The sequence below is a fragment of the Larus michahellis genome, chromosome 8 (genome assembly GCF_964199755.1).
Source record: "Larus michahellis chromosome 8, bLarMic1.1, whole genome shotgun sequence".
Taxonomy (NCBI): Eukaryota; Metazoa; Chordata; class Aves; order Charadriiformes; family Laridae; genus Larus; species Larus michahellis.
Genome location: NC_133903.1, coordinates 12,433,530 through 12,458,225, shown reverse-complemented (window position 1 = coordinate 12,458,225; position 24,696 = coordinate 12,433,530). Strand labels below are relative to the sequence as shown.

At 41.7% G+C, this 24,696-nt stretch overlaps 2 protein-coding genes across 5 annotated transcripts in view; one reads left to right on the top strand and one right to left on the bottom strand.

The window, feature by feature from the left end:
• The window catches only part of RMI2 (RecQ mediated genome instability 2), a 30,557-nt gene extending 24,066 nt beyond the window's left edge, over positions 1–6,491 (top strand). For 2 of the 4 annotated variants that reach the window (XR_012588570.1, XR_012588568.1), the window contains 2 exons: positions 3,685–3,869; positions 5,451–5,589. Coding sequence is in view for 1 of the 4 variants with exons in the window: in XM_074596392.1 (XP_074452493.1) it covers positions 4,122–4,392; positions 5,451–5,599 (420 nt within the window). In the remaining 3 variants the exon portion in view is untranslated. Of the gene's footprint in view, positions 1–3,684; positions 3,870–3,921; positions 4,393–5,450 lie in introns of those variants that run through there. The other 2 variants (XM_074596392.1, XR_012588569.1) reach the window with 2 other exon arrangements.
• A 4,163-nt stretch (positions 6,492–10,654) lies between these two features.
• The window catches only part of LOC141747000 (uncharacterized), a 99,346-nt gene continuing 85,304 nt past the window's right edge, over positions 10,655–24,696 (bottom strand). The window contains exons 61-72 of the mRNA XM_074596391.1: positions 24,364–24,548; positions 23,678–23,770; positions 23,193–23,397; positions 22,059–22,246; positions 21,266–21,363; positions 20,671–20,855; positions 19,396–19,598; positions 18,700–18,889; positions 17,909–18,018; positions 15,132–15,251; positions 14,577–14,716; positions 10,655–11,630 (exon numbers count right to left, since the gene is read on the bottom strand). Coding sequence (XP_074452492.1) covers positions 11,615–11,630; positions 14,577–14,716; positions 15,132–15,251; positions 17,909–18,018; positions 18,700–18,889; positions 19,396–19,598; positions 20,671–20,855; positions 21,266–21,363; positions 22,059–22,246; positions 23,193–23,397; positions 23,678–23,770; positions 24,364–24,548 — 1,733 coding nt within the window. The 3' untranslated portion in view covers positions 10,655–11,614. The remainder of the gene's footprint in view (positions 11,631–14,576; positions 14,717–15,131; positions 15,252–17,908; positions 18,019–18,699; positions 18,890–19,395; positions 19,599–20,670; positions 20,856–21,265; positions 21,364–22,058; positions 22,247–23,192; positions 23,398–23,677; positions 23,771–24,363; positions 24,549–24,696) is intronic.

The window sequence follows — 24,696 nt, the reverse complement described above, 5'->3', positions numbered from 1 at the left end:
ATGATGTCTGTTGCTCGCATTTACCTGCCTTGTCCAAGTCACTTTTAAAATGTCACTTATTTGGAGCTACCTGCTAACTCAAACTTTGGTCGATTGCACCTGGAGTTTTCCTGTGTCAGCAGATGACTTGCCTGGCTCCAGGTCTTTTGAAACTGACTGTCAAACATAATTTAGCATCCGTATGCCAGACTGGTCGGTCCCAAAGCATAAATTACAAGCAGCTGAAGTTCAGGTTAGGGATGCAAATATGACTGACTTCCAAGCCATTAATTCCAACCCATTGATCCATTAATTTCAAATCATTAATTAAATTCAGTGAAGGATGAGGATGGTTTTCCAGACTTCATCCAGCATGTGGGCATGTCCACATTGCATCTTTTATGCAGTATAAAACAAACACCAGGAAAAAAAAAGAATTTCATATTCTTGTGATTGTTTCATATAGTTCTGTGTGCAGTACAAAAAAATAAGCATAAACTAGGGTGGATCTCTTAAAAGTGAAACTTGACAGTTCTTGTCTGTGCTAAAAGTTGTCCTTCAGTGAAGTTTCGTATGAATATCGGGAAAGGAAGACAGTTTGTCTCAGATCCCTCTTCTTCCTTACAGAGTAATGCATTTTCACAAAGCGTTGTTTTCTTATCTTGCTTCTGTCATGCTTAGCTCCTGTATGCTGCTTCCTTTTACTGAAAAGACACAATCATATCACTTTGCAGTTTACTCTGTGAATGTGGGCAGTCAATGTCTGCAACAGATCCTAACACAGAGCAGCACCTGCCAGCAGGTTGCAGGACAGAGCAGGTGGAGAGCTGCCGTTGTCCTGTCCCTGTCACACTTGAGTCCCCTAAGCTTCTCGGCTGCCACAGAGAAGTTTTTCTATAGTATCTGTTTTATGGACATTTTGGGCTATTCAGCCATTACCATTATGATCCATGTGTTTATCAGCTCCACTCTTCATGACTTTTCTTCCATTCATCCGTGGAGCTCCCAGGTAGCCCTGTTTCTAAAACAAGTACTTAGAAAATATTAAAAAAAAATAATCTCGATTGCTTGGATTCTAAATCTTTAAAAAAATAATTACAACAAAACAAAACTGTTCTGAAATCTAGTTTGTGTCTTCTCAGTATTAGGAAAGAGAAACAGAAAGAAAACTGAAGAACCTTTTCTGTACACATTAACCAATGGACTGGGACAGAGATCTTTTTTAAAACTCTTTTGGGTAGGATGAAAGACTGTAAAATATCAGAATTTCTGGCCAAGGGAAAGAAAGATTTTTCTGATCTTCTAATATCAGCCTTTTACCAAAATTAGAGAGGAGAGGAGAGAATTGCTTCCATTTTAAGTAGTACTTTCAGTGAGGGTGTGAAAAGATCTGAGCTGGACAGAAAATTTCAAGTTGCTGCTTCTTTGGAAATCTCTTTTCATGGAGATCTAGGGTCAAATTCTTTTCTAAGTTCTCTTGACACCATGCCAACAAAGCCGTGCCAGAGTAATTGAGGGAGATCTGGCTCCTGCTACGCTCTGGACTATCTTATCTATGTGTAGTCTGACCTTTTTTTACCTATACTGCAACAGCATCTCACATGCATGTCAGCGTGAGGAATAATGTCCTTGAAGCCTGCTTTGAAGAAAGGCACTTATGGTAGTAGCAGGCAGAAGAAGATTGATTCCTTCTTTTTAATCCACGCAAAGCAAAACTCCGTCTCATCCAGCATGCTCTCAGAAAACGGGCTAAAGTGTAACCCAGTGTCATTTACAGCCTGTCAGCCAGCAAGTCATTGCCTTTTCCAACTGTGCACTGAGCTTCCTCTGCTGCCCTTAGACCAGAGGATAATGGCTGTGGGATCACCTCCAGAAAACAAAGTCTGTTGAGGCATCAGACATTGTTCCTGCTGCTGCAGAATGTGTCTCCATGCTGAGCTGAGCCAGTTCTTTGATAAGACCTTTGCAGATAGCTCAGTGTAACTTTGCATTTTACTGAAAGATAAGGATTTTCCGGTCTAGGAAAACAAATCAATTTCTTGGTGCAGATTGCCAGTGCTTCTACCCTTCTTCTCATAACACAGTTTTTTCAAGCAAAATGTTTTAAAAGGGACCTTTTAGTCTCTCCTGGAGATTGCACTCTTGTAGGGGTCTTGCCTTCATCTGTAGAGTTAATGGCTTAATAAGCATTAGACCCTCCTATTATACAGAAACAAATAGGAATACAATACTTTTATCAATATTTGGCACAATTAATTTTTTTTATGTTAAACTAAATATTGATGCTGTCAAGTGACTGCAGCTTAGGGGCATAAATTACAAATATTCTTCTCCTGTGAGCCTCGCTCAAATTTTGCATTCATATACAGTAACTATCTAATGTCTTTCTGTTCCTGTAAGCCATATGATTTGATTGCCAGATTACATGATTCTGTATTGTGCTTAGAGGACAGTGTTTTTATTGTTATTACCAATATTATCTTTTATTCTTACTGTAAATGGTAACAAAAAGTTAACTGCTTCCTTACACTATAAAAGGAATAAAGTCCCATTTACCAAATGTCTCTGAACAGAAAATATATGTGGAAAAAAAAGATACGCTGAATAAATAATTCATAACATGATAGGTGAGTAGAAAAAAAGTCCTTTGATGTACTTTGCTACTCAAAACAAAACTGGATTTTTAAAATAAAGGAACTGGCTATTTTAATGGAGAAAAAAATCTGCTTTAAAGAAAAATGATTGCAGGGGAGTCAGTTCTCTGTGCGTTTTTGCCCATTTTGGACTTTTGCAGGTTACAGAACTTGTGAAATTGAGGAATCCATCCCCTTGGTTTTCCTGATACTTTTCTTTTTCTTTGTTCCATCCTTCTGTTTTTTCCATTAGCTTATTTCTTGGCTTATTTTCTAAATGAAATGTCAACCCACCCACCCAAAGGAAACCACATTTCAAGGATTTCAGATTGCAGCAAAACAAATTAGCCTGTCTGTAATATAAACAGACAGCAAAAAAATTCTTAAAGGCCTTGGAATTAAAGTCTCCCAGCTTAAAGCTGCCAATGGTTTCACTGCATTATGCTCCAGATTTCCAGATAAGTATATACAATAAAACGATATCCTGAAAACATCCCTAAGAAAATAAGCATATGCATTTTCTTTTTTTTCTCATGAAACTGGAGGATCTTCAGCTAAACAGTAATTATTAAGGGATTGTTTCTTGCTAAGTAGTTAAGAAATACCATGGAAAAATAACTGGGATGGCTCCAGCAGCCTGGGAGGAGACGCCTGGCAACTCTTACGCTAGTGTAACCCTGGGGCAGGGGCACAGAGCAGAAACCAGGCTGCAGGGCCGCTCTCCTCAGATGAGGTTGAGACACAGCATTTCCTGCTCAAACCAAACCACTGCATCAGATTTTACACTAGTTTTTCCACGTAAAGGACTCGATCCTAAACGGAATTCAGGTGAAGCGAGAGCCATCTGGCCTAGAACTGTGGGGAGGCTCTTCAGAAGGCGTGTGCTGGCCCAGAGCTGGCTGGTGAATTGCACACCTTTTTCAGCAAGTCACAAATTACAGACCAGCTGCGCGCGGGTGGCTTCTTGGTGCCGGGTAAACCACCCGGGAATAACTTGTTTGCAATCTGCATCCAAACCAGCACACCTGCGCTAAGTACTTCATTTTCCACAGAAGCCGTTTTTTTCACGCAGGGAAGGCGGCACCAGCGGTGCCGGCTGAGCGGGGCGGTGTGCCCGGTCCTGGGGAAGAGGCTGTCCGCGCTCCCCCCGCCCTCCGCGCCGTGTGCCGCTGAGGGGGCTGCGGGGGGGAACGGGCGCCGACGGGTTCCTGCTCACGCCGCTCTTCGGGCGCTGCTACTCCCTGTCGTTGTTCTGAGGTAACGCAGCCGCTCCCCGCCTTCCCCCGGCCCCTCCCGGGCGGCGCCATGGCTCCCCGCCCCCTCTCTCCCCTCAGGTGGCGGCTGTTCAGGCGCTGCCAACGGCCGCCGCCGGGCCGGGGCGGCCGCGCGCTGCTTCCCGCCCTTCCCCTGCCTCCCTCCCTCCCTCCCTCCCTCAGCGGCCGCAGGCACCGGCCTCCCCTTGCCCGCCTCAGGCCGCCCTTGGCGGCGGCGGGCTGCCGGCACCACAGCATGGCCGAGGCCGCGCTGGGGCCGCCGGTGAAGGTGCTGGCCGCCCAGCTGCGGGGGGCGGTGCGGGGCGCCGGCGGGACGTGGGAGTTGGGCCGGGCGGAGGCGGGCCGGGCGCCGCTGCGCCTGCGGGTGGTGTGGATGCAGGGCACCGTGATGGAGGTGGAGCTCGGCGACGCCCGCGGCGGCTCGGCCCGGCTGCAGGACGGCAGCGGCCCCTTCACCGTGCTGGGGGTGGAGGCGGTGCCCAAAGGGCGGCCCTGCCTCAGCGCAGGTACCGACCGGCGGCGGGGGCGGGCGGTGAGTGGCCCCCAGGGGCGGGGGCTCCCCCCGGGACTTGGGGGCCGCTTTCCCTCCCCGTATGTGTTTTAAAGTAATTCAGTAGGTTCCCTCCAGGGCCCAGGGTGTCACTCCCCGGGTGGGACAGGGACGCGCAGGAGCGGTGGCTGCAGAGGCCCGGGGCGTCCTCTCTCGCACCATGGGCCTCAAGCGGCTCCCCTGGGCCCCGTACTCGGGGCCGCTCATGCCCGCTAATGTCAGGGTGCTTCCTGCTGGGGTTGTCTGGCCCCGCGTCGGCAGGCAGGAGGCTCTTGCACAGGCCTGCGGGCCCCCGGCTACTTGGGGTGTTCAGAACGGTTCGTGCCAAGTTGTGTGTGGCGGGGGCCACGCTGAACTGCGCGGAAGGCGTGCTTTCACATGCACCACTCCTAAAAGAGGCATCCTGAAAAAGCTGTGCTGCTGGAACAGCGTGTGCTGCAGCAGGGGAGTGTGTGGCTGTCAGTACGAAGACTGAACGCTGTCTTCCCATACGAGTCCCAATAGGGATAGGGCCTGTTGTAGTTCTCCACAGTTACGGAAAATGTTTGATCAAACAGGGGTACTGCAGAGAAAGGCTGTGAGTCTAGGAACAAGCAAGGGGATTTTCCTTTTTTTTCTTCTTTTCTTCACCAATATTATTAATTCAACTGGAGAAGTGCTGGACTGCAGCATTTTGGTATTGTGGTACAAAATAGTCACGTTGCTTAATCTTTAGTCTTCTGAATTGTCCTCCCTCCACTTGTCCAGCATAAGGAGGAATTATGTGCTAGTTTGGCTCTTACTGTATGGGAAAATCTAGTAAAATCTACTGTAAAAGTGGATGTACGGATAGTGAAGCCTTTTTCTGAAATTTAGTTTTACGCAATCGTAGTTGCTTGAGTTTTCTTGCAAGTATGGGCAGCTTTAATTCAAACTGTTTTAATTACTTGGTTATAAATATTTTGCTTTCTGAATTAAAATGAAAATACAAAGGTTAATTATATTTTATGCTTGCTTGTTGGTTTTTTTTTTTAGGGAACTATGTAATGGTGATGGGTGTGGTGCGGTCCTGCAGTCCTGAGCCTGTTCTTCGAGCAATAAAGATGACAGATCTTTCTGAAAACCCCGTGCATAAGAATATGTGGAGCCTTGAAGTGGAGGATTTGCACAGAGTCATTCCCTAGATACTTCTTTTTCTGCCTAAAATAACTGGAAATGTACTTTTTCTTTTTCTTCTTTCTTTTTTTTTTGGTGCAGAAGATTGGGCCGTTCTGTGCATTTGTGGTTTCAAACAACCACCGGTTACTCTTGGAGTAAACCAAAGAGAGAAGTCAGGCTCAGTTAAGTGGAGGGATCAGTGCATATCTGATAATAAACACAATGTTCGTCTCTTTCACAGTCTCTTTTTATACCAACAGATTTGAGAAACACTTATTTGGTGCTTTCTGAGTAACATGTCTGTGCTATCAAGAATAAATACTACATGTTTCTGCATATGTTAGTTGCTGTTTCTAGGAACACGTGTTTAGATAGCCATTCCTATAGCAGTGTACTCTTGGCAGAAAGGACTGCACAGAACTCATGTTACCAGCGTGAACTCGATACGTGGAATGAAGGCAAAATGTGTTTCAGTCCATTTAGATTGTGGTTGGAAATAACATCTTTGCCTGTGTTTTCTCTTTCAGTAATAACTGTGTCAGTAAACTCGTAAGACAAATGTCTCTTTCTAACTGTAAGCAGAGTCTTGTACTTAAATACCTCTCTGGTTTCTGTGTTTCTGAAATGCTGAAATTGGTATCCTAATGGCCCCTGTGTTCAGTGAAGTGAAATTAACTAAACAGATTCGATGCAGGATTCCTTGGAATAGGTTCTCCATACTTCTGCCACCTCATGAAACAAATCTGCTGTGCCTAAGTGTGTTTTTCTTTTTGAAGGTTTCCTTTCTTGTTCCAATGTATGCTATTTTTAGTTGTTCAGATCATTCTTAAATATATTTTATTTTAATCTTTCTTTCGTTTGCCTGTGGAAAAAAAACCCCAAACTATGAAATCAAATAAAAAAAATCTTTAAAAAGAACTGTTGCTACTTTTTATTTCCCCTCTTGTCTAAAGAGAACTGGAGTCCCACAGAAAGCGTTGCATTATCCATGTGGTATGGCTTTGTAGTTTGGGCCTGTATTGTCCAGCAGTGCAGTTGTGTTAATTAAGAATGCCTATAGGAAGGGAAGATGATGTACTCAATGATTGTGCAATTTAAGACAACAATCAAGTGGTGGTAATTAAATTTTAAAATTATGGGATTATGTTTTCAAAGCGTATAGAAATTAAATACTGTCTTAAGTAGATCTTTAAATGTTGCCTTCACAGATTAAGGACTGGATTTCACAGTGCGATTCCAGCCTTGAGTTTAGTATTCCAAACCAGACCACATCAGAGGCAGTTGTATAATGGGAGTCCTGTGTTGTGAGCCCCTGCTGATGAAATGCCAAAACACATATATACAGAATTTTGGCAGTCTGAGTTTGTTTAGTGATTTTAATGCTGCAAAGAAAACCACTTGTGGAATGCTGCAGCCTTTCAGAAATGATCCACGTGGTCAGCATATTGGCTGGCAGCTGTTTTTATCTGGTGATAGATACTTTTCCATCTGAATTCTTACTATGCCAGGAACCCAAAGCTCCTTCCAAGTAAGTTCACCTTGCCGTGCTTTCTAACTAGGCAGTAACACCCTGGAAATAAAGAGCTAGGAGGTCTGCTGCATCCTTGCTAGTGGCAGTAAATTTACAGCAGAATTAAATACAGCTTGTAGCCCCTGCATTCATAGTTGGTGGGTGCACAATGTAGAGGCTATCAAGAGTGAAACTACTGCTAATTCACTGAATGCATCTGAAAAGTTGTATTTATACTGGACTGGATTTGTGTAAGACTGGACTGGATTTGTAGAGGATTTCTTTGCATCTTTCACCGCCTTCTCCCATCCAGGGGCTTGTGAGACAAAGCATTGGGTTTCTTTGCTCACTTGTTAGCAGTCAGTTCCAAGCAAAACAAGATCTAGATCTCATCATTGCTTGATTTAGGGTGTTTCAGTATCTATCTGCCTCTGTACTGTACACTTGACCTCACTAAAAACCCAGATGTAAACTCTGGTTCCAGCCCCCTGGCAAGTTTCAGGTATTTGATCAGTACAAAGCTGTGAATGTTGCTTGGCGGTTGGTTGGAAGGCTATCTGCTGCTGACCTGAAGTAGTGCTTCAGAAGGGCCTGCAATTATATTAGTAGAACAGTAACTTTTAAGGGTTTTAAAGCCAAGACTGGGTGCTTTTATGGAAGTTCACGTTAAAAAGTGCTTTCCTAGGAATTCAAAGCAAAAGACACTCTTAGCAAAGTTGAACAACAAGCTTCTAATCAAAAGACTTCTAGTGATTGCGTTGGCTTAGAGTTTAGCTGTGCTTCACCTAATGAGTGACTGATGCTGCTTATGGCTGTTGGTGGCTTCTGTGCCACCCTGGTTTAAGGGGTGGGCTGAAGGGCCTGGTCTCTGGGTTTCCAGAGGTTGGCACTGTAGGGCTCTACGGGGTAGTGGGAATGCTCCCTTTTCCACATCGTAACTCATGTCTCAAGTTCTACAGTAGCATGTGGGTTTGCCTGTGGTTTTTGTTCCTGTTCTACAGCAGAGCATGTAACAGAAGTTACAGGATGAGGGGCTTCTCTAGCCCTGTCTTGTGGAGGGGGAGGTCAAAGCTGGGATCTTGTTCTAAGCAAGCTGGTGTTTAGACCTTGAAGAGGGCAGGAGAATGGCTGTAGACTGCAGGAAGGCTTCTGTGCACTGTTAGCTCTGTCGTAACTGGAACAACTCTGGATACATAGTAGCATCTGGGGAGCTCAACTGGCAGAAACAGGCTCTGTGAACTTCAAAGTTTCTCAGCCTGTGATAGAGCCTCAAAATCTCAACTTTGCTGCTAAGTTTTTGAGGCATAAGAGTTTGCATGGTATGCATAAATGCCTGTGAACTTTGTAGAGCTGGAGTTTCTGTTTATGACCTATATAAAGGACATGTTGAAGGTTGTACACACTAAAAATACTAACACTTGGAACACTGACTTAACCACAGCTGGGTGTGGGGGGTTGTGTTTAAAGTGCTCTGATCAGCATGAGTTACAGATGTGGGAGTTCTGGCCTCCAGTGAGCCAGGCGGCAAGGTCAGAGACATTTGCATTGCATGATGTATAGCTATTCAATGGGTTTTATGCATTTTCCATGGGACAACATAGTCTTCTCTACTGCATTATGTTCCTCTGAAGCATAAACGTTTCAGATTACTTCAGTCAAGGTGTTCTAAAATGTACAGTATTATCAGTAGTTGTATACTAAAAGTTTAGTCCTGATAAAGTCAGGGGTAGTGCACAGAAAAAGACCATTTTGAAATACTGAAACTGAAGTTATTGGCGTGAGCAATGATTCAGTAAAATCCTGCCAAGGGGATCCTTCCTGGAGGATCACATCCATGAGGAATCACACACATATTTTAGTTGTCTTTTGAGGGATGCTTTTTGCGCTGAGTCACACCTCATCTTGGCAGACTCCCCTGCAAGAGCGGGTCGGCAGGAGGGCGGCTGCTATCCAGCTGTTGGGGACGGCTGGAATGTGCCTCCCCACATCAGCCTCTGTCACTGTCCTAGTTAATGGCTTGTTTGCTAATACAAGCTGCCTTACAAGGTAGCTGACATCTTTCTTCTGTTAGGCAGGGAGGGTGGTGTATTATTTCCATTTTTTAATTCCCAAGATGAGACATTACCATGCAGTGTGATCAAGACATACTTAAAAGTCTTTGGGATGGATGGTTTCCTTGGTTCAGTAAAGGTTTTACAAAGTCCATTTGAAGAACCTCTTGACCTGTGACAAACTACTGCACATTTATTGCTAGTTACTTAATGACCAGGCATGAGAGAGAGATTGCCTTTCCACTAACACCAGCAGTCTGTCCGGCACATAGAAAAGGCATAGCTGCCAATATGAAAAAGTGGAATTTGACTTTATTCATGAAAGCTATAAATCAATGCTCAAATTTAAACTCAAATTATGAACAAGGTATTGAAAAGTGTGGTTTGGTTTTTGTTTTTTCTCATCTTCCCCCCAGATCATTATTCTGTGTGTCCTATTCTGTAGAAACGGTGCTTTGTACAGACTTTTATTACTGGTCTGATGCAATATTTATTGTCTCTGTGGTCAGTTGGGTGTTTGTAACAGCAGGGCAGGAGGGGTTGAGGTTCCTGTTGGCTTAGGTTCTGTCTCCCCCTCCTCCTCACTGAGTCACACAAGCATGAAGCAACCTGTGCCCATGCTGACCTGGGCTCCTGCTGAACTTCACGGGCTTCAGGTGTGGTTCGGAGGGCCTGTTCTCCAGAGTTCCTACTACAGAGTTCCTGCCTCTGTAATGAATATCTAGACACAAACCATGCATTTGCATAAACCGGGACCATCTCCAGACATCTTTAAATGGGCCTAGAACAATGGTGGTAGTTTAAAATGTTTATTGGTGTTTAAATGGCTTCTTTATAGCCTGTGATATGTTATATGCAGCTTCTAGGAGACCCAGTATCTGCATCCATATCTGTGTTGCTGTCTACAGGTAGCATACAGTTAAACTCTTCTGTATCCCGGCCTGCGCTGCAACTAGCTGAAAAGTAAAGCAGCTCTTCTGAACCTTTTGCTCTACTTGCTGACATCTTACTTTGTTCCTGCAACTGTCACCTCAGTGCTTTTTGAAAGGTATTTGGTGTGCTTAGCATGCATTAAGTGTCTAGGGAGAAGATTATGCATCTTTTTTAATCAATAACTGCTATAAATATTCTTTAACTGTCAGAAGTACTTTATACTTTGTTATAAAACACCTCTGTAGGTAAGCAGTTATAAAATTATTACACAGGAAGACTTGATTTCTAGCATGTTTTATATAGCAACCTTTCACGTGTGTGGAAATCCTAGCGATTGCAGGCATTTTCTCTGACTAGTATGAGAATCATGTTTTACTTAGAATTTGTGGAAAACTGCAGTGTAAGCGTTCAGAAAGCAAGCGTAGCCTAACGCAGCATACAGAAGATAGCCGAGGCCACGTGCTATTTTTGTCTCTGTGAACTGCAGTAGCCATTTAAACCCAGCCAGTTCCAACTCTGTAGATCCGTACAACTTTATTCTTACAAATAATCAGGAAAAATGTACTCCAGCATAAAAATAAGCAAGTCAAATGTTTATTAACATTAATTCATAGTTCAGAACACCATTATTTCCATGTTTGCATGATATGCAAAGACATGTGAAGGATTTTGCAGTGTTACCTTTTACGAAGGCATAATTGCATTCCTCGTACTGTGAGGAGAAATGTAATGCATTTTTTTAATCAACAGACCTACAATGTATAAAGTAATTTAACAGTTGAGACACTCACAAAACAGTATCTATGACACCGTAGGACTACTTTATGGATAGGATGGGTATCAGTCATCTTTTCTAACATGTAAACTGATTTCTGAGAAGGGGGTTCTAAAGACACAAAGGGAGAATGTGAAACTGCAGGACAGATACCAAGAAGGCTGATTCTTATTTTACAATGTACACATTAATAAGGGAAAAATCAACCACCATAAAAATGAGAAAATGATTAAATGCTTTCAATTACGTAACCATCCTATTTCTATCTTAGCCCTCTTGCATGTTGGGTCACTTCCCTGGAAAAAGGGCACTTTCTCCAGAATTTACTGAAGAGCTCAGTTTCAATTCTGGAGAAAAAAGAAGCCAGCATCTCTGTGCAGGTTCAAAGCTCATACACTGCTTTCACAAAGCAGCCTACTTGTACTAATCTGAGCTGGAAAAGACCTTTTGTCATCTTTTAAATGTGTTTATGCTATGGCTTGAAGGCTTGTGGAGATGCTATTTTGCCACTGAACAGGAGAAAATTTTTTAAAGTTACTGATACTTAGTCCAGTTTCTTCTGGTTGCTTATAGTTTCTTGTCACTGTACTGAAATCATTCCTCTTACCCTCAGGTGTTTCTGGGTGAAAAGCTTATATTCGTAGTCCTAAAGCAAATTCATTCACACTTTTACTGTTCTCCTTACTATTGGTTCTAGCTCGTCTACTTAAAACAGCTGTTTTAGTTTGTGTACTGAAAGGGTTCTTCCATCTTCAGGGCTGGTATCTGCCATTCAGAACTGTCTCAAGCTGAAATGAAGAAGCGATGGAATCCAGGTAAGTGGTTAGTAAGTCCTTAAAGAATTCGAAATAAAAAGTGACATGTAATACAAGCTGCTGTTACGCTAAATTACAAGAAATCTATGAAGGGAAAAACAGCATCAAATATGACATTATCAAAAAGCTGTAGGGAAAAAGTATTCTAGCATTTTAGATACAGTTTTATCTTAGATACAAGGTTCTTTCTATCTTGTTTGATGATAAATTCACATTTCGGAGGAAAAGTATGGCAATATTACGAAAGTTTATGGGCTTTGGACAGTTCAGCTATCCAATGGAAGAGCCTCAACAAGAATGAATTTCTAGAAAGGAGTGCAGAGGTAACTGTTACTGACTGAAACATTCGCTTGTTCTCGTGACCTTGGATGGCTAAAGGTTACAATGCGTGACTAGCCTGGCCGTTACAAACTCTTTCACGGTATCAAACCTAGTTCTCCCTTACTGCAGTTTGGGCTGTCACACTTCCTTCTCTTCAGTGTGTTTACGTATTTAAAAGACTTCACTCATGTCTGCCCTAGGCCCTTCAATTTTCTTCCCCACAGAGACATCTCTGGACTTCACTCTGCTGGTTCAAACTGAACTACAACATGGTGTCCAAAACTGGATGCATAAAATAAGCTGACTACAAAAGAATTATTTCTTGTCTTAAATATGTTTATTATCTGTACATCCCCAGTATACTTAGCTTGTTTAATGGCATGCTTTAATCGTATGTTATTGTAGTTAACTGAGCTTGTGATCCACTGTCATTCCAATCCCTTTCCTCAGAAGCAGGATAATGTAAACTACCAGCACTAGCAGACTTCAGTCTTTTGGCTACCGAGCCATTCTAAAACTCTGTTTTCAATTGAATATTCAGGCTCAGATTTAGCGGAATTTGCTTCTATATTTCATATCCATATGTTGAGGAGTTTATATGAACCATTGCAGCTAAACCCACTTACTGCCTACTGACTCAGAAATTCCATGGCCATCTCCTGCTTACACACTGGCTGAACTGAATACATAAGAGAGATAATGACATGTGGCATTATGCCGCAGATGGGCATGTACGCATGGGATGCACTTACACATATATATATGTGTATATATATGTGTATATGGAGTGTTCTTTTCTTATGTTTTTATTTTATGGCCAACACAAGCATATACAAATACTTGACAGCTATTCCCTTCCTTAGTGAGTGAGAATTCAGCAAATACTTGTAAATATTTTTTTTTAAGCATACCACAAAGATGTTTGTAGTCACCATATCACTCTTTTGGCGTGGTAGTGAGTTTACAAATGCATATTAATAACATTTCATTGCATATATTTAAAAACCCACACTGTTTTCTCATTAGGAAGCCTTAGCAAAGCACGGAGCATTAAAGTTAGGAGTGTAAACCCAAGTGCTTCATTTCAAGCAAAAGCATAATTGTCTCTTCTGCATGATCACATTATTTGCTTACAGTAAATGTTTCCATTGCAGTCCTGTAAAAATATTATATCTTAAGTTATTACTTGGGCAAGTGTATCAGTAATGAGTATGACAATAATTTGTATGTGTGTTTCCTCTAATGCTCTCATTCAATGAAAAGAGAAGCATATAGCAAATTTCAGAGAAGGCTTTGTTGTTTGGGTTTTGTTGTCTAAACTAAGGAATAACGTAATGCAGATGAATAAAAGAATAAGTTTTGGGGATGTTCTCGGTCATCTCTCTTAAGACAGCACTATGTGAATAGTCATTATTAAGTGGTACAAGTTATCGTTATTTATGTAGCAATTTGTAGTCAATAACTATCATAGTTCAAAGAAGGTGCTGTACGCAGAGTATCCAATGGAGACAGAGTTTAATAAAAAACCTGTAGAAAAGATCCATAGTGCAAATTAGTGAATATAGGTAGTACAGAAAATGCTGAAATATACAGCCTCTATCATCCTTAACTGGTGTTTCAGATTACTGCAGTTCCCCAGCACAGCCAGCCGTTTCTTCCTTTGCAGTAGCTAACTTGGACTGGAGTAAGGTAAGGCAACTGGACGGCTGAACTGTGCAGTAACTCTGAAGAAAATAAATAAAAAGGAGACTAAATTTTATTACTAACAAGTATGTTGGGGCTGTAGACTTACACAGGTTTTTTCTGCACACAGGAATTCTTTCCTTAAAATTCCTTCCCAGGTCATGCAGATACAGTTAGCAGAACACGACTCCAGTCGCTTTTAGAGCAATAACTGTCCTAATCTAGTTTCTGCAGCAATGCAGCAGTGTGCACATCTTCACCAAAAAAATGTCAGGGTCCTTAAAAAATTTGCACAAGAACAACAGAAACGGGCGTGGATTGTAATGCCAAAAACTTCAAGCCATCACTACTGTTCTTTTCAGACTTTTCAGCTTTCTTTGCATTTTTAAACAGATTCCCGGAAGACAGCTCTCCGGATGACAGCTGCATTAAAATACAAGTATTGATAATCTGAAATTCTAGGTTAAGCTTAAAGAAGATAGATAAATTTCATTAGAAGAGACTGAAAAGTACAAAAATAGTTGCTGAGTATGTTCAGTGTGTCTACAGAATATGTATTACTGTTAAAATGAATCCAAATGCGTTATCGAGTCAAAAAAAGGTTTGAAACAAAAATAGTATCTGAGAAGTGGAACTCCTGGGGACAATCACACCATGTTCTGCAAGTATCCTTCTACCTCCTGCTACACAGCAAACTGGGAGGAAATAGGAAAGCCATTAGAGTTATGAATGGTGTGGGTTATGGTGTGCCTCTGCGTGAACGGCAGAAAGGGTGAGAGAGACAAGGCGCAAGAAGGAGTAGGATCACTTTTGCTCATGCCCATAGTTTTATTTTCTCATGTGCTCTTGAATAACAGGCATGTAACTACTGGAGTAATAGTCAGAATAGTCCGCATGGAAAGAAACGAAACTTACCACTGAGGAGGAATTTCCACAGGGACAAAATTTCGGTTGCACAAATGAACAAAAGCTGCTGCTAAACTGCAGGCAGCCTTCAGCTCCTGGGAGCGGCAGGTGTCGGAGGTGCACATGCTGTAGAAGGGTTCAGGGTCCACCTGTAACAAAGGGCATTGGTTAGAGGAGCAGGGTGCTCCTGCAGATGGCACTCTGGCAATACAGCCGCAGCTGAACTGAAAACAAAGATTTGTGCCTCCTTCCCCCCCAGCCCTCCTTCACAAACCTTTCACTCTCTTCCTAACATTGAGGGGTTTATTTGTATTTCCAAATTCTAGACACCTGTATGCTAAAGACTGGTGCAAACTCATGGCACTATTTTGTGGATGTCAAGGACCTTCAATTTATATTTTTTGTGATAGAGCACCTTCTTTTCCCTGTCTGGGTTGTTGTTCTGATTACTTCTGAAGTTATCTGCAACTGAACTTCTATATCCTTGCAACAGTTATGTGTACTCAGTTGAAGCGTGACATTTGGGTATTCACATAGTCCTTTGGTGGCTGAAGTTATACTTACAACTTTGAAGCAGTTCCTAAGAAGTGAATGTGATTCTTCAAAAAACACTTTACAGACTTTTTGCTTAGCTGTAATTGGACATGGCTTCACTGTCCTCTGTACGAGACTGCACGTGTTCACCTGGGAAAACAGAGTTACTCAAGTTGGGAGGGGGGTGGTGGTTTGTTTGTTTGTTCTTTTTAAACATCAGTGTTGCATGAATTCTTCCAGCTTCCAGTGTGAGGTGGTTTGAAGGAAGATACAGGCAGCTCAGTACACTGCTCTGCTTAACATCTATTGTTCAGTAATATTGAGAAGTACCTTGCACTCTTTGTAAACAAAAAATGTATGTCTCATAAATATTACAGATATTGTTTCATCTTTCTGTTGATTTTCTTATTCACGAAAGGATTTTGGTGTGTGGTTGCTGACGCAATAAGTAGTTGGCTAATTGTCTTAACTTTCATTATATATGACAGATCAGAGTTGTGTTTTTACTAGCTCTTTTTGTTGGAGAAAAAAAATCTTCATATCTTTGCTGGGTTATTTATCAATAATAAACAACAAGAAGGCTTTAAAAAAACAAAACAAAAGAAACTGGAGGTCCCTACAGTTACAAGCATTTTTTGGACAATAAAAAGCAAATGGATTTTTATTGTTCATGGTTCAGGGAAGGTCCCTTAGCACACCAGTTAAAAGCTGATGATACCAAATATTAACAGAACTAGTGATGAGCAGCATTTGCTGAAGTTTCTTAGGATTTGGTTTGACTTGTACACTGTTTTAGTAGCGTAAACACTGCTACTATATCTGTAGCAGCTCAGCAACTTAATATTTTTTTGATCAGTAATTTCCTGACAAATCTTTGAGTTCAGAAGTTCTTAAGCAAGTGTGAACTCAAGTTACATTAATTACTAAGAAAAATTAGCCGCCAGTTTAATCTCTCAGATAACCCATATTCTGCAGGAGTCAGACATTTGCAGTCTCCTCATTAATCTCCTCAGATTCTACAGCAGCTGGTCGTGTAACCCCCGAACCTCACTGACTGTGCAGGGACAGTGTAAGGTGAAGGCTTGGAATAACGCTCCTGGTAGCAAGTTGCCAGTCCAGAGGCGGGTGGGAGCTGACTCCAGCAGTGCAGAGTGACTGACTGCTTTATTTTGGGCTCAAATACCTGGACAGATTTAACCTGATTATGCTTTTGCTTTCTGTATCGCGTATAGTTGTGCTAAAACTTCTGCTCAGGGAGGATTTTTGTGAGCTCCATTTTATCAGCTCAGCTGAATACACTGCCTGCCTCAACTGGGTATTTCTGCCATTTCGTCTCTTCCAACCACTTCAGCAAAGTTTGTAAGACTTTGCATGAACTCCTGACTCGGCACGTGTATTTCTGGCCATTGTTTTAACGATGTGTGACAGCAGTACATATTGGCAGGTCAGTCTTTTTATTACTTTTTTTCTGATTGCGATGTGACTGCAAACAGCTGAGAGTTCAGCTAAAGCATCTTTAATTCTTTGTGGCGGTAGACAGCACTGCAAGATGCCATGGCTTACAAATAGAACAGACCAATCAATAGCGTAAGCGCAGCCATTATGCCACTTAAAGGGCATTCATGACTTCCCAGCTTGTTTATGACACTAAATTTATTGCTTTTAATTGATTATTATTTTTAGTTCAACGTCGCTGGGTAGTTTTGCATTAGATGGTTGGTTTTTTTATGAATACAGTAGAAGTTAATATTTGTAGCAATTAAGAAAATTATAAAGTCAGTCATGTCATGATCTCGCCCCATTATTAACATAAATGTAGGCTGCAAACTCATTAGGTATCTCTCCTGAACAGCAAGATTCTTGAAGCAATTCTCTTTTTAAAAAAAAAAAAAAAAGTACTGACATAAAGCTGAAAATAGTAGGATTTCTGTGCCCAGAACTTGGACATCTTCTGGCAAGAGAAGGTAAAAGGAAGAGTCACCAAATCTTAGTAGTAATAAGATGCTGGTTTCTTTTTTATTCTAGCAGATTCTAAAAATTAGGCTTGAAGGGATTTAGAGGATCCTGTCAACATGGCTTGAGAGCACTGTAAAGCTATTTTTCTTGGTTTTGGTCAGTTGCATTCACAAATGGCTATGTACACCTGCATGTTTTCATATTTAGATTATTTTCAGCTGATGATAAATTACATGAATTAAGTCTCTTTGAAGCAAAGAGGTATAATGCTACTAGTACAGAGTTACCACACTTATTTATGATAGTTATAGGAACCCCGTTTATGCAAGTTAATAAGTGAATCAGTATCAGCTAACCCTCCAAAAAAGTTTCAGCACTTAGTGCTGTGGGGATGGAGGGCGACTTTCCTAGTTACTGGTTTCTAAAGTTTTGTTTCTTGATAAAAATTAAAAGCAGAAGAACAAAAAAAGTGAAGAGGCTCAACATTCCCAGCTACAACAAACAGCTCTAAAGAAAACTTCAAGAGGGAAATCTCCCTGGCACAAACTGTGGCTTGACTGATGAGCAGGTGGATTTGTCCCAGGCCCAGTACCGCCTGGCTCTGCGTTCCAGAAAGAGGTGCTCTAAGTAGGAAAGCGTCAGGGACACTTGGTTCCAACACCAGTTTCTTCTAATAGCAGAAGTAGCCTCCATGGCTACCTTACTCCTTATGCCAAAAATGCTCAACGCCCATCGACAGGGGGAATTCTTCTGTGGTTTTTAGCAAGTACATGCACCCTTTCCCTCTTAAACACAGGAAAATAAATTATATACAGTATGCTGCTGTTTTCACTGGCCCTGCAGCTCCTTACCTGCCAGCTCTGTGTGAACTCCTGCAGGTTGTCAGTGAACGAACGATTAGGAAGCATCCATTCATTTCCAGCTTCGTTATCATTGGTACCCAAAAGCCCGGCTGAAATACCTGGAATGAATTTGAAACAGTGTAAGACAGTAGTTGTCACAAGTAGACAAGGGAAAATTTTAGAAGCTGTTTCTGTGCTCTGATTATTCTGTACAGCAGAGCTCAGCTGGAAGGCGGACAAGGGAAAATATGTCCAGGTATCCATTACGGATCTTTCTCAGAGGGCACTGCCATCTCATTTGTTAGCTCTTCATTTGCTTCTCCTGACCAGATCAAGGCATCGTATCCATTCTCTGCTAAGCTCAGGGGTCTGCGATTTAGAATAGTGTGGAGACAGGGACAGGAAAGTATTCCAAGTATACCAAAACCTTGGAAGCTTTTAGGCCTCCCTTTTGTGCTGTTGCAGGTTTGGCAAGATAAGCCTGCTATGGAGTGGTGATTCTCAAGCAGGGTTTGGGCTTGGGCTGACTGCATCACATCCACCCCCCATTTCTGTCTGCTTTATTGCACTGGAACGACAGTACCCTAGGTAAACACTTGCCGTCCTCACTGGAATGTTACATACCATGCTGTCTTGGGCAACAACCGGGAATGCCTAAGGCCATTTCCAGGGTGTATATAAACGAAGAGGGGGAAAAGCAAGTGAAAGGCAACCCACATGCTGGTACTACAGGTGATGACAATTCAGAGATACAGAAAAAATGACTAGCAGCTGACAAAAGCTGTGTGATGGATACTCACCATGGTGCCAGCCAGCCAGAGTGACAGTACAGAGATCATACTGAAAGTCACAAGAGACAGAAACTCCTTTCTGATTAGACACTTCTACTTTGTTGGTTTCTCTCCTTAAATTAGTGTTATTCTTTTCACGGGATTGATTCAGTACTTGGCAGTTCTCTTCCATAAAGGAAAAGTTGTACATCTTGGATATCTGTTTTAAAATGAAAATGCAATTTCAAATATGTCACAATGAAAGTTCAGTGCTGGGCAAGCTCAGTCTGGCTTTGCAGGTGGGATGAGGTCAACTTTGCTTGACAGACCAGAGTTGGGGAGTAAGAACGGGGTTGTGTTAAACCTGTGAAAGAGCAGGAAAGCACAAAAGCCTCCCAGGTGCACTGAGGCTACGGGCCCAGTTTGCTCTCCAGACTGCTCTGACTGCTGTTCTCTTAGACCATGTAAGAAGAATGCTGAAAAGTTCATTGAGCCTCTCTTAAGTACCCAGCAAGCAAAGAGGCAGCCCTTGAATTAAAACTTGGTTTTGAGTTTTATTTCATGATTAAAAAGTGGTTACTTTCTAGCACTTAGGCCTGAGAGCTGTTCTGATCTATGTTTTGAGCATTAATATTTTGGAAGTTTGGTTTTTTTTTTCCTTTTTGTTGGTTGGTTGAAGATAATTTCTGGCCTGGAAAGGAAGAATGTTTGACTTTCCCCTCCTACCTTCAGTCTTGGATGGATACTGATCACGGTCTGGTTCATCTCCACATATAGTGATCTTGAGTTACTAGTTTCCTCGTTTAGTATTACAGTGAAAGTATTGTGAACAAAATCCTTGGCAAGAAGTACACTGCACTTTGATGCCAAATCATAAATTCTTCCATCAAAAGTCATAAGATGCTTGGTCCCCATTAACATAGCATGATCTAGAGAACAACATTCCAGAAGAAACATCAGTGAGTTTTCCACAGAGCAGAAAGCGCTGTGCTACTACTTGCATGCTGCAACACAAACAGCTTCTGGCCAGCATGCTCTTAAAATAATTTCTCAAGCTCTTATTACATTTTAATTAGTTACAAGTTGCTCTGCAACAAAAAATTCTCTAGAAAGGAAAAAAATCTAATAATTTCTTTTTCATTATGGATCCAGCTGAGTGTTCTAAAACTTTGAGAAACAAGAATTAGGATTCAAAGCTCATCTTGATTTATACTCATGCTACTTGATAGTCATATTGGTAAGCCCTCCCCCATATACACATTACACATTCCTATGCAGAAACCAGCAAGAATATTATCTGTCTCAAAAAAATACCCTGCCAAACCAGAGCACCAGAGTCGCAGCCCAGGAGACCCTGCTGATTGATAGATCACTTTGGCTATTTGGTCACTAGGACCTACTTTCAGCGCCCTCCGTTATACCTGCCTACTGAGAGGAAGCCATTAAAACGGCTCTTTCTGGAAAGGCCATTATCTATAAGGGACACCTGGGACTGTAAACGCAGCCTTTTAGCATTTAGCAATGCTTTTTCAGGTCATGCCTGAAAGTCTCTGGAGTTCTGATAGGGCTGAGCTTTTTCATCCTAGAATCAACAGAAGTGATGTCACCCGTTTCAAAGTACGCAGAAAGCCTCCGTGGCAAGACCCAGGGCCAACAGGTATGACTGGCATTGAACCATTGTATCAACTCGAGCACATCCGTAAGACAGATAAATGCCACCTGCTGCTTTCTAGTCTCAACAGTAGGAAGTGTAAAGAGTTGCAAAATTTTCGTGAATATTAAGTAGAGGAATGTTTATTGCATGTCAACTTTACCCAAAGTGCTGATATTATACATAAAAGTATTGTATTACAAGAAAAACTATATATAAAGTTTATAGGAAAATTATTAATTAGCAACCATCTCTATGTAAAGTAGTATTTCAAATACAATTTGTAAAAATTAGAACTAAGCGTAAATAGACCCAGTTACAAAACAAAGCAGCACTTTGAAAGGTCTTACATTCAAAGGGACTCTCCATCATCCTCCGTTTGAATCTATAATACTCTGCAACTATGTTGATATTGTAGAGGTCTTGGAGAGGCCTCATTAGCTTTTCTTCAATGAGATAATTAGTAATATTTGCCAGATCCAGGGAGCGGTCTGCTTTAGGAAGTACTGGCAGTTTTACTGCCAATGAACAGTTCCTGTAGAATACAAACAAAACAGCATGTGCCCTTATCTGCCAAGCTGATGAAATGCAGCTGCTTTATTATTAGAAATGTGGAAGTGAAATATTCGTAAGAACTGTAGTCTGGTTAGAATGGCAAAACAGAGCTATACTACGGCTAAGACCTGCAACACACCACACCGTATAAGGCCAGTTATCATAGTTGCTGCTATTCTGTTTGCTGCTGAGTAGTTCCTTTTGAAATGCAGCCTGTCCCAGTAGCCAGCAAAAATGAATGTTATGGAGTTACGCCACGTGCCCAGAGCAAAGAATGGTTGGGTGGTTGTCTGCAGCCCTCAGCATACAAACCGATATAAAGACTAACTATGCACATATCCATTTAGAACACTACCTGGCAGCAGGGATCCTGCAAAAAACAGCAGTTACCTGGCTGAAAAACTGTAAAGGTTGAGTAAGGGCTTCCGGATCTTGCTCACAGCTCTAGAAAACACGGCCTCTGCCCATCTGAGCATCTGCTGTGTAGTCTGTTGGAGAGCCAGAAAAGGAGATTACAAAACTGTATGGCTTCAGGGCAGGTCAGCACTTGATAATGAGTTTAAAATCAATAGTCGGTGAAATAGCACTTTAGTCTCTCTTGCATTTGTCACTTGCCTGACAGCATCTTGTCATTTAGAGGTTAATATCCAGACAACAGACACTGGTCACTACAGCAACAAAAAATGGACAGAAATGTATCCTTCCTAAAATAACATTACTTGAAGTATACCAATACTTCGCTGAGTTAATGTGCTTCAGTAGCTTGCAAAGGATTGATAACATTGTTAATATAAATTGGCATCATGACATATCCTTTATGCTCTGCAGTTAAACTAGAGGAGCCCAAACCGATTTGTACATTATTTGTTGGAATCACAATCCCTTCTCTCTACAGAAGAAAAGCAAAAGCTACACAAATGACAGTTTACTGCTGCTGTGATTTCAACCAAAACCAGAAAAACAGCCCCTCCTCTAGCTGAAAAAGTACTGTTTTCAAAGCAGGTCAAATATTTCAAGAACAGTAAATTAGCTGCGCACAAGCTTGTTATGTGGAAAGATAACCACTATTTCTATAAACAAAAACATTTAACTATTTTTGTGTACCTATAGTTCAAAGCTGAGACTTAAATTTGTAGGTCTTGTCTTACAAACCATTAAAAATGGAGAATTGAGTTATACTAACCATATCCAAGCCTGTTTTCACAACCTTTAACGCCACCTGGATTGGTTCCATTAGCCACACATCTTTTACAATCTTGGGTAAAACAGCCTGAATTTTCTTCATGTACTCTTCTGTCTTCTCTTGCCAAACTTCATCCAGTGGCTTCAAGGTTACATCGTAGTAGGCATCCTTCAAAGTTGCTAATGGCTCTGAAGCAAACACATTACATGAAACAAACCTTAGCTAAGTATGTCAGAAAGTGGCTGTTAGTTTGTTTGTTTGTTTCCCCACAGCTTCCAGCATAAGAAGAGGGACACAGAAAACAGGAAAAGGCAGCTTTGTTTTCATGGCAGTTAGACACATTTCACAGCTCTGCGTGTGGACACAGTGTTATGAAAAACTGAAAGAGGCATTGAGCGATAACCCCGATCCACTCATACGCCTTATAAATACATTGCTGCTTTCCAAAATAAATGTAAGGAATGCTTTGCAATATATGCCACCAGCAGAGCCGTGCAGCTCAGCCTGCACCTGCTCAAGGAATAACAGGACAGTTTGGTCTCAACTAATTGAAACACAGTATATCAACTAAACCCCACTTTTGAGTGCAAAGAGTCTAGAGGTAATTAGCCCAAAGTGAGGTTTTAATCTTGTGAGAACTGAAGGTTCTCTCAGCTAATTACAGCTGACCGCATTTCACAATGGCTTTGATATGGGCCATAGTCCAGCTGAACAGTGAATTTGAGGCTATTGGATAGACTTGGAAAACACAGATGAAGTAACATCCGATTAGTACAAGCATTCAAAACTCAAGGATGGATATGAACAGCCCTTTGGGAGGAAATGCTTGCCAGGGAACTGTTAGCAGAAATGCTTCAGCTTAGGAATTAGGGCTCTGTTCTCATCCGATTGAACCCGGGCTCCTGCGTCCAAGAGAATGCTTCTTCGATGATTTCATTAGGAAGGTGGTCACACTGAGGTTACTTAGAGCTTATTGCATCAAGGCTCCCACTCTGTAAACTAAGAGTCAAGGTCAGCACTTTTTGCTAGATCAAGCTAGAAGCTTTTGTGCTGTTCAGCATGTTTATACTCAAGTTTGTTTTGCCCTGCACTGACATTGTCCTTATTCTCCTTGCTTTGCACGGTTTTGCTTACTTTGCAATTCATTCTGCATTTGCTGGACGATGTCTTGAATTTTATCCAGGTAAAGCGGGAGCTTGCTTCTCAGTATCTGCCTGATTCCACTTTGCTTCCACACCTGGGCGACAGCTCTATGCACACTGTGGAGGAATCCTGCTACCTTTTGCAAGGCTATTGAAGGCCAGACGGCTGCTTCAGACAGAAAATCGACTTGCTGCACCTACAGTGGTTCCCAATAAAGAAGAAACATCAAAATACATAGTGATCACAGCAAAGCTTTGACTCCACTCCAAGGCAATTCTGAGCTCCTCAGTGTTGGTGCAGAGATATAGGATCTTTACCGTGAAACAGGCTTTTTGTCTAGGTATGAATTGCAGGTTAGCACAGGATTAACCATTTAAATGTTGAAGCAAAACAAAACAACTGCATGCAGTATGATTTTTAATTAACACCGCATGAACATTTCATGGTGCTGTCACAGATGATGTACAGATACTTACTGATCTCCTCAATCTCGACATATATGCGTCAAACTCCTTCAACTTCTCCATCAGTTTGGCTTTCAGAAGGCTCCTGATTTCATTAAGTTTGTTCTGTAAGAAGATGAAAAACCTTGAATTTATGATTTAGAATGCTTGTGCTGGGTCCACATCACTCAACGTTTGTAGTAGTTTAAATGCCAGTAATGATCCACAGTGGCCTCCCATTTCTCAGGGGAAATAACTTTTGCACTATTCAATGGTTAGAAATGGGAATAGAAGAGTCTAAGGATGAAAAAAACAAAAAGCCTCCTCCAAGCAGAGAGTACGTGAAACCCTATTAGAAGTAACAGCACATTAGGAATTCTAATCTGACTTTTGTAACCAACATGCTGAGCAGCACTGGCACATTACTGCGGCTCTCACTTTATTTACTTACCCTCCTCAGAGGATACACCATTTAGGGGAAGGTCCTGTATTTTCTGTGCTTTCTAGGTATGGCTGAACTTTTTAATTCTCACCATGGTATCTTTTCACACCCAAGTGAAAAATAATGTCATTTTAAGTTTAAAAACTGCATTTTTTGCCTGGCTACTCACCAAAATTCACACCTGAAGCCTACCTGGAAGATGCTCCATCAAAATGACAAGACTGAACAATAGTCTGGAAAAATCACGCTGCAGTTAACTGTGGCTGAAGGGTCTCACCTCAGCCTTAAGAACCCGATCCCCACATCCATGAGCCAGAAAACTCAAGCTTCCATTAACAGCTGCTAGAGTCATTCGTCCCACGTTTTCTTGCCGTTCACCATTAATGTTGAGGTAGGCATTAACAGTAGCCGCCTGTTGCCCATCAGTACAAGCACTGACTTCCATTCCTTCTTCCAAATCACCTTAAAGAATGAAAAGAGCGAGATTTGTTTACAGGAACAACGCTGACAGACATTGTTTCAAAGTCAGCTTTTTAATTACTTAGGTGTTTGAGCATGTTAGGTGTTTGTGGAAAAAAACAAGAGAAGATAAACAGGAGAAAATTAGATC